A 12,395-nucleotide genomic window follows, 5' to 3' on the forward strand; every position below is an offset into this window, starting at 1 on the left:
GAGTGGGATTGTGGTCCTGGGGTGCTCTGGGAGAAAGTGAGGGGGGACACGGGATGGTGGGAGTGGGACTGAGGTGACGGGGAGACTGGGACACAATGTGGTGGTCGGGAGTGACACCTGGATTTGAGTTGGGGTTCTGGGGCGACAGCAAAGAAATTGGAGACTGGGTTTGGGGTCTGGGAACAGGCAATGGGGAACAGTCAGGGGCACAGGGAGTGACCCCAGGATTTGGCTTGGGGTCCTGTGGGGGATGAGGAGAATTTTAATCATGGGAATAGGAGTGAGCTTCTGGAGCGGGTGGGAGTGGTACTGTGGGATTGGGATTGGGGTCCCTGGGGTGGTTGGGGGATGTTGTGGAGGGAGATGTAACCCCAGGATTTGGGATCAGAGACCCTGGACATGTCCAGGGGTCTCCTGGCCAGCAGTGCCTCCCTTCCCCCTGGGCTGACCCCACTCCCCTCCCCAGTCCTTCACCGAGGAATCCTCCTCGAGTCACCTCTCTTATAAACGAGAAACAAAAATTCTCAATATTTGGCAAAATTTAGATTGCTTTATTTGATACAGATGAAGCAAGCAGCACTGGGGAACGTGGGGGTTCTCCCCTCACTCCACACTCCCCTGAACCTTGGTTTGCAGCCTCTTCTTACAGGATGGTGCCTTTTTGTAATTTTTAATTTTTTGCCAGGTGAACAGTGGTGGTCGAATAAACATCTGTAAAGTCCCTGGGTGATTATCAATCTCATAGACAACCATCTGGTCTTGGTAGAAATAAATCAGCAAAAGTTCGGAAGTCTGGTCTTTGTAGATAGGCAGCATTGATCAAACGAAGTCAGGAGCTCTGATGTGGTAAAATCTATCGGACTGTCGGAAAGTCTGATTTTGGAAACTGGTAGTGGATGCAACTTATTTAGAAAACAAAATGTTCATAACAGGGGGATTGAAAACAGAATGATTTAATGATATGTTTTCCTCTCTCTAATGTCTGTGCTTCACTTCAGACCTTCCTACTCTGGTTTATACAAACCCCAATGCTCTTATGATTGACTTGAATCTTTTATCAATTATCACACTTCTGTGTCCCCTTAGTGTCCCCCTGTGTCACCCTCAGTGTCCCCCTGTGTCACCACCAGTGTCCCCTTTGTGTCCCCCAGTGTCCACTCTGGTCCCTGTGGCCTCTCTCCTCCATGGCCCTCCTGGCTCTCCCCCTGGCGCTGCTGGCAATGACCGTGGCCACCACAGCCGTCGAGGAAAAGCCCCTGGACATGGCCCCGAACTCCTTTGATGACCAGTACCAGGGCTGTGGCCCTGCCATGAATAAGGCATTGCCGGCCCTGAACTGCTCCGAATTCCTGAAGAATTCTCTGTTTGCCCAGGTCTGGCCTAGAGCCGTGACTGAGTGGCAGTGTCGGGGGTCCCCACTGTCCCCTCTGTCATCCTCAGCCCAGGCCATCGCCCTCATGGCCTACACCATGGATGATCTGTACAGGGACTTCAACAAGAATGTGAGTGTGGCTGGGCACTCCCGCCAGCAATACCGCGACAAGTTCCACTTCAAAACTCTGCATTTCCTGCTGACTGGGGCTGTGCAACGGCTGCGGGATGCTCAGGGGAAGAAATGTCGCTGGGTGTTCCGAGGGGTGAAAAAGTACAAGTACAAGGCAAAGGTTGGAGACATCGTACGGTTCGGTCAATTCACATCATCATCGATTTGTAAAAATGTCATCAAAAATTTCGGGAACACCACGGTGTTCAAGGTGCAGACGTGTCACGGTGCGTACATCAAGGAGTTCTCCAAATATCCCAATGAGGAGGAGGTGCTGATCCCACCCTTCGAGAAATTCAGGGTCACTAAAGTCAGCGACAACGGGGATAACGTGCAGATCAAACTCAACTCCGTCGGGACCTCCAGCAAATACAACTGCGAGTGGCTGAGAGGTGGGGACAGCCTGGGGCCATGGGGACACCCACTGGGGCCATGGGGACACCCATGATGAGGCCCAGGGGACAATGACACTCCCTGGGGATGGGGGACAGGGACAGGGGCAGGGACAGCCACAGTGTGTGTGTGGGGACAAGGACACCCTTGGGTGCTGGGGACACCAAGTCTGGGGACACGAATGACCATGACAGGGTACAGGGATGGGGAACCCCAAATGTGGGAGGGGAGGAGGAAAGGGACAGGGACATGGAGAGGGCCAGGGCCAGGGACAAGGACACCCCCGTTCCAAGCCTGTCCTTTCTCTGCAGGGTCCAGTCACTGCAGTGGGGACAGGCCCTGTGTGCTGGACGTGGAAGTGCCAGGACCCCTCCATGGCAACCCCTGACCCCCCAGCACTGCCTGTCTCCCCCCATGGCCCTCCCTGTCACCTTGACCTCGGTCACCCCTAAGCCCACCATTCCCCCTGACCTCCCTGGCCCCCTCACGCTCCCATGTCCCTGGGGGGCCCATGGTCCCCCTGACTCCCCTCTTTGTCCCCCAGGTGGAAGCGTCCCCAGGGCCGCCTGCCCCCTTTGAGGACTCCTCTTGGCCACCACAGCCCTGGCACTGGCCACCGGCATCCTCGGAGCCACCAAGCCACCAAGGTCACTGAGGTCAGCAAAGTCACTGTGGCCACCACGATCACCAAGACCACCAGGAACTCCAGGAAACAAAGTCACCAAGGCCACCACAGCCACCACTTCCACCATGGCCACCTTGGCCTCTGTGGCCTCCATGAGGTCACTGTGGCCACCACTGGCACTGTGGCCATTGTGGCCACCACAGCCACTCTGTTCACCATGGTCACTATTATCACCAAGGCCACTGTGACCACCATGCTCACCAAGACTCCCTGAGCCACAAGGCTTCCACATCCACCGTGGCCACAGTGCCACAAGGCCATGGTGCAAAACAGTTCTACTAAATAATTCCATCAAATCTATGGTGTCAAAACAATTCCATTAAAATCTTATATCAAAACAATTCCATTAAAATCTTCTATCAAAAAAATTTTATTCAAATATTGTATCAAATCAATTGCATCAAAAAATTTCATTATTTTTTTCTATCAAACAATTCCATTAAATCATTCCACCAAAACATTCCATTTAATAATTGTATCAAAGCTTTTCTATTAAATAATTCTATCAAAACAATTCCATTAAATTATTCTATCAAAACAATTCCATTAAATAACTGTGTCAAAGCCAGCAAAGAGAGACAATTCCCAAGCAGGGCTCGATGTGGCTCCCTGTGGAGGGCGCTCAGCCCTCAGACCCGGGGGTGTCTGCGCTCCCACGGAGGGAGCAGACCTGAAGGCCAAAAGGTTTCAGACACAGCTCTAGAGAAATGCCCTTGGGTGGCCAAACCCCTCGGTGTGATGGAGACACAAAATTCCAGCCCAGCGTGCCTTGCAGCTCATGCAGATTCTCTCGATCCTATTTGCCCTGCCCCTCTTGCTCTGCCCCTGTACCCTCAGATGATTCCCTGGTTGCTCTACCCTGGCTCCCCCTGCATCAGCTGCAGGACACAAGTCACTTTTGGGTTGCTGCTTCCCCAAGGAGAACCCCTCACGTTTTAGCCAGGGCTATCCAAGGGTTGACCGGGATCCTTCCCTCAACCCCTGGCAGAAGAATCCCGAGGATCAGTCGAAGGCTTGACCGCCTGCCCTGAAGTCTTGAGTTGACCCAAAATACCTTTCCAGACCGATGAAAAATTTTAAGTTGGAACCAATACTGGGGATGGCATTCTGACTTAATTCTATATTGGGGTCTTTTCCTTTTGTTTTGCCTTTTATTTTTGGGCACGGGAACAAAGCTCCAGGATGGATAACAAGCTTAGTCACCCTAATCTTAGCCCTCCTGAGAGAGGCATATGTAACCAAGTTGTGGGGACCCTTGAGTCGGGGGAATTTAAGTTTTCTAAAGGGAATCTTCAATATTTTCATTATTTTAAAATTGCATTTTTACATACATTCCCAACGCTATACAGAATTCTGGTTGTTTCAATTTTTATTTAGGACAGTGTAGGGAAGAAGCTGTACAATGTTCAGGCTGGTGGAGACTTATCAGTTGCTAAATTTAATACCTCTATTTCATATTATTGTTTAGGTAATTGAAATATTGGGGAAAGCTTTTTCTTTGGCCTTCAGATTAAAAACCCCTTCCCCTCCTTCCTCCCCCTGTGCTCCCAAGCCTTCATCCCCACACGAGGGGCGATCAGCAGGCGGGCAGTGCCCGAGTTCACAGGGTTGCTGCCGATCCTCTGATGCTTCCCGATCCCCTCTCTACCCTCCCCAGGATAGCAAGGTGCCTGCTGCCCTGGACCTTCCCCCCAGCCTCCTCCCCATGCCCACTTTGGCATTTCCATCTTCTGTTCTTCCCCCACAAAATGGTGCTGGCCATGTGGCCATCCCCACCATTTTGTGTTCCCCACATCCAAGTTTTCCCATCCTAACTCTCCAAGATGGACACTGTCCTACATGCGACGCTCCTTCCATCCCCATCGCGGCCGGCTCCTCCCTCCCCACCACTTCATTGGGTGTAACTGCTCCAGGGCCCTCCCCTTCCCTCAGGAAAACACTCCCCAGCATGGACCCCACCCCTTCCTCTACCCTTGTTCTGCAAGGGGGAAAAGATCCATCGGCCAGGCATGATGGACGCTGAGGCAAATGTGACCATCATCACCCGCTCTGAGTGGCCAGCAAACTGGGAACTGCAGCCTGTGGCTGGCATGATATCCAGGATTGGAGGGGTTGCAGTCTCCATGAGGAGCATTGACAAAACACAGTAGTAGAGAGTCCCGAGGGCAAAATGGCAACCCTGTGACCATACATGGTGAGGGGCCCCTATCACCTTGTGGGGCAGGGACCTCTTGTCTCAATGGGGGACTTCCATTAGAATTCCCAGCAGGGATTTGAAATCGGGGCCGCTGAAGAGCGCGCGCCACCTCCCATCCCTCGGCTCACCTGGAAACATCCCCGGATGGCGTGGGTCCATCCGTGGCCCCTCTCCAAGGTGAAACTACGCTCGCTGGTTGCCCCTGTGGAGGAGCAGCTTGCTAAGGACCACATTACCGAGCCTAGCAGCCCTTGGAACTCCCCTATATTTGTCTTCAACAAAAACTGGGAAGAGACATGGAGGTTCCTGGACAATCTTTGAAAGATCAATGGGGCCATTGAAGATATGGCTCCCCTCCAGCTCTGGTTTGGCCTCACCATCAGTGTTGCCCTGAGAATGGAAACTTGCCATAAAGACCTAAGGATTCCTTCCTTAGTGTCCCCCTCCATCCACAAGATGGGCCCAGGTTCTCCTTCTCTGTTCCCTCCCCCAACAGATGGGCCCCGCCCAGACGTTACCATTGGCTTCTCCTTCCACAGGGCATGAACAATTCCCCCTCTATTTCCCAAGGGTACGTTGCCCACATCCTGTCACCCACCTGGAAGCCGTTCCCCGAGGCAATCATCCATCACTGCACGGATGACACTTTGGTCTGTGCATCAGAAAAGACTTACCTGCACAGGACTGTTAAGAAAACTGTAAAGGTCATCGAGGACACTGAGTTTGAACTCTGGAAGGTAAAATTCAAGATGCCTGCTCTTGAACTCACCTCGGACTCCGAATCCAAGAGCAAATCATCGTGCCCTAGCAGTTCACCATCCAGGACAACCCCAAAACCCAAAGAGACTTGCACCAATTATGTGGATCCATTAGTTGGGTACGTTCTCTGCTGTGAATCACGACAGAGAACCTCGGCCCCTGGTTCAAACTCCTTTGCTGGAGCAAGAACCTGGATTCACCACGAACCCTCACACTGGAGGCCCGAGGATCTATCATCAAATTCCAGGAGGTTTTGTCTTCACACTGAGCCCACTGTATTGAGCCCAGCCTGCCTCTCCACCTCCTCATCTTAGGTAAGGCACCTCGCTTTCATGGCCTCACCCACCAGTGGGACGCCATACAAAAGGACTCACTTCTAATGTTTTAATCACTTTGAATGGCTATTTACACACAACCAACCCACCAAGGCCATCATTTCACCATGAGAAATAATTTCACACCTTGTAAAAAAAGCCCGAGTTCACTTCCTCTCTCTTGTGGGCACTGATGTCACTTGTATCCATCTCCCGTTAGCGACTACTGGAGATCTGATAACTTACTCCAAACTAACGAGAGCCTCCAGTTCGCTCTCAATACTTACACTGGCCAAACCTTGTTTCATCCACCCAGCCAGAAGATGTTTAAATTAGAATTTAATCTTGTCCCTCCATTTCTACAAAACAAAACTCCTGTCAAAGCCTTCACCATTTTTCCTGGTGGCTCAGGCTCTTCCCACAAGTCAGTAATGACTTGGAGAAATGCCAGGACACAGAAGTGGGAGTCTGATGTCCAGGTGGTGGAAGGATCCCCACAGATTGCTGAGCCAGCAGCCGTCGTGAGAGCCTTTGAGAGATTTCAACAGCCATTCAATTTGATAACTGATTCGGCTTACGTAGCAGGTGTAACTATGAGAGCTGGACATTGCTTTGTCAAGGAGGTCTCAAACCCAAATGTGTACAAGTTGCTTTCAAGATTACTGTACCTCATCTCCAACAGGAAACCACCATTATATGTGATGCCTGTGAAATATGCGTGTGAAACCAGACACCCATGCGGCCTGGGGGAGAGACAGCAGGGCCCGGTTCCAGCAAGGCTCCCCCCAGCCTGGGCAGGATGGAGAGAAGAGCCCCAGCCCGTGGCTGGAACTGAATGCAGCAATCACCAGAAAACAGCCCTGGAGCCAGAAAACGCATCACCAATTTCTGGCTGGGCCCTGCAATCCAAGCCCAGCCCCCAGTGTGGCCTTGAAAGACTCTTCATGGTAAATAGCTCTGGCCAGGACACCTGGGAGAGATCACAGGACACTCTGCTGTCCGGGCAAGGTATTAACTCTTTCACTGCCCAGAATGAGACTTGCAGACACTTTGTTCTCTCTCCTGAGTGAAAGAAGGAGACCAAGATGAAGACACAAACAGAAAGAGCATAAAAACACGGAGGTCAGGCAGAAGGAAGTGTCAGGTCCCAGGTGAGGGAAGGAGGAGACTCATGGACTGAAATTTTTCTTCTTCTATGCTATGGAGAAGAGACCCTTCCCTCCCTATAACACATAAAGGAATTATGGCATGGATTGAATGTTCTAACTCTGGCTGTGAGCAGAGGCATTGGTGTTAAAGTAAGCAGATGTCGAAACTGCTGTGATCCCCCAAGTTTGAATAGGGAGGAGATGAAGCCCCCTGCTGTTCCCCAGGGAAGAAGAAGAAGAAGGAGAAAAAGAAGAAGATGAAGAAATGCCTCTGTTTACAAAGAGGAAGGCAGTTTTTGTTTGAATTGTTACAATCCTTCAAGTGTGCCCCTTAATTGATATGGTCCTCAGGGATGGTTCTGGGAACTCTGTTAGTCAAGGAAGGGATTTTTACACCGTGATCAGATTTCCATTCTCCTGGGTGGCTGATCACTGTGACATCAAGGCTAGGAGAAAACGGTTTCCTGTGGAGAAATCTCCATAGACTGAAGAGAGAAGCCTGCTATCTGAAGTGAATTGTTGAGACACAGTTTTAGAGCTGGCTAAGTGACTGAGTTGTTTTCTGTATGTTTTCAGTGTGAAAGAACAGAAGTGTGCAGAGGGAGGAAGAGCGCTCTGAAGTTTTATTCTGAGTTTGATTCTTTTTTTTTTTCTTATAGTTGGTAGTAGTATATTTTCTCTTTGTACCATTCAAAGTTGTGCCTGTTTTGCTTTCCTCCTAATCCTATATCATCAGGAAAATTTAAAATGGGCAAACCAAAACCACTACAGGAAACTGGTGTTTCTGCCCAGTTTTGAACAGAAACCGGGACAGGGGGAAACTGTTTTGAAGGGTTTATTTTCATTCTCATTATCCTGCTCTGATTTTGTCAGTGTAACAAATTTCCTTCATATTTCTGATTCAAATCTTTTTTGCCCTCAATGGTTTTTGATGAGTGATCTCTCCCGGGTCTTATCTCAAGCCATGAACCCTTGGTTCTATTTTCTCTCCTCTCTCCAGTGGCAGAGGGGAGAGGCTGAGGGCCTTTGGTGGGTGCCTGCCAGCCAGCCTGGGTAAAACCAAGACAACAGCTGAGGAGGGAATTTCACCAGCACAGGTGAGGCCTGGATAGAGTTGGGCAGATGGAAAATTGGCCGCGTATCCAAAAGGCCCAAATAAAGAGGGTGGTAACTCCCAATAACCAGGCTAGGCCCAGCCTGACTGATGCTGGAATTGGGGAAGGACAGAAGCACCAGCAAAGCTCAGGGGAGTCGATGGGATGGGGACTGGTGTGCGGCCTCAGACACTCAGCGTCCCTAGGACAGAACTGTCAGGTCTGTTCCAGCACAATGCCAGGCATGTCTTAAATTAACCCTTTGAACTCAAACCCATCACCTCCGGGGACCTCTGAAAGAGGAAACACTCCAGGGGATTGCAGGAAAATGGATTTTCTGAGCTACCACGCCAAGAAGGGTTCAGGTATCTCCTGGTGTTGGTGGATCCCTCTTTGGGGGCTCTAGAACTTCTCCTGCCACACCAACACAGCCAGGGAACTCCCCCAAGAAATCATGGCCAGGCTCGGGGTGCCTACAGGGATGTCATCTGGTAGGGGACTCCATTTGGTGTCTGGGGTGTGACAGCATCCCAGTGGGGAGTTGGACTGGGGACACTGGGGGGATGTGGGACTGTGGGAATGGGTCCTGAAGGTTGAGAATTAAAAGAGAGAAGAGAAAGTTTCAGTTCTCCTGAAGGTGCGGGACAGGGCTGACAGATGGATCAGCAGAGAAATATTAAAGAACTGAAAGTATGGAAACAGCACAGCAAGGGTAGCTGGGGCCCGTGAGAAACAGATGACAAGAACCCCATGAAGTGATTTTGCCAAGTTGTGCACCATGAAAGAGGCAGTGCCTGCCAAAAGCAAAAGGTCAAGATGAGGTGACCCAGGACACTGGGAACTGGGGGAAAACCACGCCCTGAAGCCCCTTTTACGACTCTCCAGTAGAGTAAAATTCAATCCTACAATAGGAGGAGGCATGCAAATTATTTATAGGAGTTGTGCCTGTTCTGTATTAGCTAGGAAGGCCATTTAATGAATATTTATAATTGGGGTGGATAAATACCCTGTGGCAAAGTCCCCCCGAGCGGCAGGACCAGGAGAGACCTGCTGAGTCCAAGCTGATCAAGAATTCTGGCTCTTTGGACCTCCGGGTGTGCCAGGGAGTTCACTATGGCCGATTTTGGTATCGGGAGTTGGGGGTACACTGGGGATACTTGCGGGGGGGACAGGGGACTGTGGGATTGGGGTCTGGAAGGCACTGGGAGAGAAATGGGAGTGGGATTGGGGTCCTGGTGCACTCTGGGGGAAAGTGAGGGGGACATGGGATGGTGGGAGTGGGATTGAGGTGATGGACGGACTGGGACACACTGTGGAGGTAGGGGGCGATGCCTGGATTTGAGTTGAGGTTCTTGGGTGGGTGACATCAAATAAATTTGGGCTGGGATTGGGGTCTGGGAAAAGCCAAGGGGAACAGTGAGGGGCACAGGGAGTGACCCCAGGATTTGGGCTGGGGTCCTGGGGGGGCTGAGAGGAATTGTAATCATGGGAGTAGGATTGGGTTACTGAGGGGGGAGAGGGGGGGTGCGGGGTGCATGGTACAGTTGGATTTGCATTGGGGTCCCTGGGGGGATGGCGGATACTGGGGAGGCAAAAGTAACCCCAGGATTTGGGATCTCGGACCCCAGACATGTCCAGGGGTCTCCTGGCCAGCAGTGCCTCCCTTCCCCCTGGGCTGACCCCACTCCTCTCCCCAGTCCCTCACTGAGGAACCCTCCCCATGTCACCTCTGTGTCACCCTCAATGTCCCCCTGTGTCACTCCAGTGTCCCCTCAGTGTCCACCAGTGTCCACTCTGGTTCCTGTGGCCTCTCTCCTCCATGGCCCTCCTGGCTCTCCCCCTGGCGCTGCTGGCAATGACCGTGGCCACCACAGCCATCGAGGAAAAGCCCCTGGACGTGGCCCCGGACTCCTTTGATGACCAGTACCAGGGCTGTGGCTCTGCTATGAACACGGAGTTGCCGGCCCTGAACCGCACTGAGTACCAGAAGAATTCTCTGTTTGCCCAGGTCTGGCCGAGGGCTGTGACCATGTGGCAGTTTCGGGGGTCCCCAGTGTTCCCTCTGTCATCCTCAGCCCAGGCCATCGCCCTCATGGCCTACACCATGGAAGGTCTGTACAGGAAGTTCAACGAGGAAGTGAGGACAGCCGGGCGCTCCCGCCAGCAATACCGGGACAAGTTCCACTTCAAAACTCTGCATTTCCTGCTGACCAGAGCTGTGCAACGGCTGTGGGACGATCAGGGACAGAAATGTCACTGTGTGTTCCGGGGTGTGAAAATGTTGAAGTTCAAAGCAAAGGTCGGAGACATCGTCCCGTTCGGTCAATTCGCATCATCATCACTTTGCAGAAATGTCACCCAACGTTTTGGAAGCACCACGGTGTTCAAGGTGCACACGTGTTATGGTGTGTACATCAGAAACTTCTCCAAATATCCCAATGAGGAGGAGGTGCTGATCCCACCCTTTGAGAAGTTCAATGTCACCAAAGTCACCGACAACGGGGATAACGTGCAGATCAAACTCAACTCCGTCGGGACCTACAGCAAATACAACTGCGAGTGGCTGAGAGGTGGGGACAGCCTGGGGCCATGGGGACACCCACTGGGGCCATGGGGACACCCATGATGAGGCCTAGGGGACAATGACACTCCCTGGGGATGGGGGACAGGGACGGGGCAGCCACGGTGTGTGTGGGGACAAGGACACCCTTGGGTGCTGGGGACACCAAGTCTGGGGACAGGAATGACCATGACAGGGCACAGGGATGGGGACCCCCAAATGTGGGAGGGGCCAGGGCCAGGGCCAGGGACATGGACAGAGACAGGACATCCCTCTTTCAACCATATCACACCATCTTTCCCCCTCTCACCCTGACCCATGTCACCCCTAAGCCCCCTGACCTCCCTGTCCCCTTCACCCCCCCATGTCCCCCCACACCCTCTCACCTGTCACCTCATGGCCCCCATCTCTCCTGTCACCCCTTGCCCCCGTTATGCCCGCCCCTGATGCCCTCACTCCCCCATGGTCCCCCTGACTCCCCTCTTTGCCCCCCAGGTGGAAGCGTCCCCAGAGCCCCCTGCCACCTCGGAGGACTCCTCCTGGCCACCACAGCCCTGGCAGTGGCCACCGGCATCCTCTGAGCCGCCAAGCCACCAAGGTCACTGAGGTCAGCAAAGTCACTGTGGCCACCACAATCACCAAGACCACCAGGAACTCAGAGCAACAAAGTCACCAAGGCCACCTGTCACTGTCTGCGTGGTCTCCTAGAACTGAGATCACCCACAAAAGGACATTTAGGTTGTTTAGAGTTCAAGTTTTCCCAGCTAGAGCACCGAAGGACAGTCAGGATGCCGTTTTCTGAGGTTTCCAAGGTTGTTTATTCTTTCCTGTCTAAGAAATTCTTTCTTTAACTAACAGAGGTCTGTGTAGCACGTGGATCCAAGGCACGCTCTGCCTGCCCTTGGTGCAGGACTTATCTTTTATACTATAAAGTACGTACCTAATGTTTACAATTACTTTCCAATACATGACACCTTTATTGCACTGTCCAACTTTGTCCCAAATCAATCCAATGATGCCATCCTGACTCAGAAGATGGATGACATGAAGAAGAACAAGAAAAGACATACCACGCCTAAAATCCTCCAACTTAGCTTTAAACCCCCTAATATAAACATTTATGAAATCTCAGTTTTCTACCTTCTAACAGTCTAATTTATGCTCTCCTTAAGTTTTGTGACTTGTAATTCTTCCTGCAATGATGGTAATTTTTTTCCAGGGAGTAAAATCCAGTCCCCGGGGGTCTTGGGCACTATACCAAGCCCTCTGAGCCCCCTGCCTGGAGGGTCTTGAGGCATCCAGGGAAGCCAACGGAACACCCTGGACTTCCACAGCCACCAAGGCCACCACTGTCACTATGGCCACCTTGGCCTCTGTGGCCTCCATGAGGTCACTGTGGCCACCACAGCCACTCTGGCCACCATGGTCACTATTATCACCAAGGCCACTGTGACCACCATGCTCACCAAGACTCCCTGAGCCACAAGGCTTCCACAGCCACTGTGGCCACAGTGCCACAAGGCCATGGTGCAAAGCAATTCTACTAAATAATTCCATCAAATCTATTGTGTCAGAAAATTTCTGTTAAATTATTCTATCAAAACAATTTTATTAAAATATTAAATCAATTGTATCAAAAATTCTATTAAATTTTTCTATCAAACAATTCTATTAAATAATTCTGCCCAAACTTTCCATGTAA

The 12,395-nt window shown here is 51.6% G+C and overlaps 2 protein-coding genes across 2 annotated transcripts; both read left to right on the forward strand.

Annotated features, from left to right (window-relative positions):
- The first annotated feature begins 1,184 nt into the window (after positions 1 to 1,184).
- Positions 1,185 to 2,324, forward strand: LOC134058118 (erythroblast NAD(P)(+)--arginine ADP-ribosyltransferase-like). The gene is made up of 2 exons (XM_062515214.1): positions 1,185 to 1,935; positions 2,248 to 2,324. Exons 1-2 carry the CDS (start codon positions 1,185 to 1,187, stop codon positions 2,322 to 2,324), a joined length of 828 nt encoding a protein of 275 aa, XP_062371198.1.
- Positions 2,325 to 9,931: 7,607 nt separating this feature from the next.
- LOC134058128 (erythroblast NAD(P)(+)--arginine ADP-ribosyltransferase-like) lies at positions 9,932 to 11,274 on the forward strand. Its single transcript, XM_062515226.1, has 2 exons — positions 9,932 to 10,703; positions 11,189 to 11,274. Exons 1-2 carry the CDS (start codon positions 9,953 to 9,955, stop codon positions 11,272 to 11,274), a joined length of 837 nt encoding a protein of 278 aa, XP_062371210.1. The 5' UTR covers positions 9,932 to 9,952.
- The last annotated feature ends 1,121 nt before the right edge of the window (positions 11,275 to 12,395 follow it).

This window comes from Cinclus cinclus, chromosome 1 (genome assembly GCF_963662255.1).
Source record: "Cinclus cinclus chromosome 1, bCinCin1.1, whole genome shotgun sequence".
NCBI lineage: Eukaryota > Metazoa > Chordata > Aves > Passeriformes > Cinclidae > Cinclus > Cinclus cinclus.

Excerpts from the sequence above, each read along its gene's own strand:
- LOC134058118 (XM_062515214.1), top strand. The coding sequence starts at position 1,185 with ATGGCCCTCCTGGCTCTCCCCCTGGCGCTGCTGGCAATGACCGTGGCC. Across the intron at positions 1,936-2,247 it reads CAACTGCGAGTGGCTGAGAG|GGTCCAGTCACTGCAGTGGG; the intron begins GTGGGGACAGCC and ends CTTTCTCTGCAG.
- LOC134058128 (XM_062515226.1), top strand. The coding sequence starts at position 9,953 with ATGGCCCTCCTGGCTCTCCCCCTGGCGCTGCTGGCAATGACCGTGGCC. Across the intron at positions 10,704-11,188 it reads CAACTGCGAGTGGCTGAGAG|GTGGAAGCGTCCCCAGAGCC; the intron begins GTGGGGACAGCC and ends TTTGCCCCCCAG.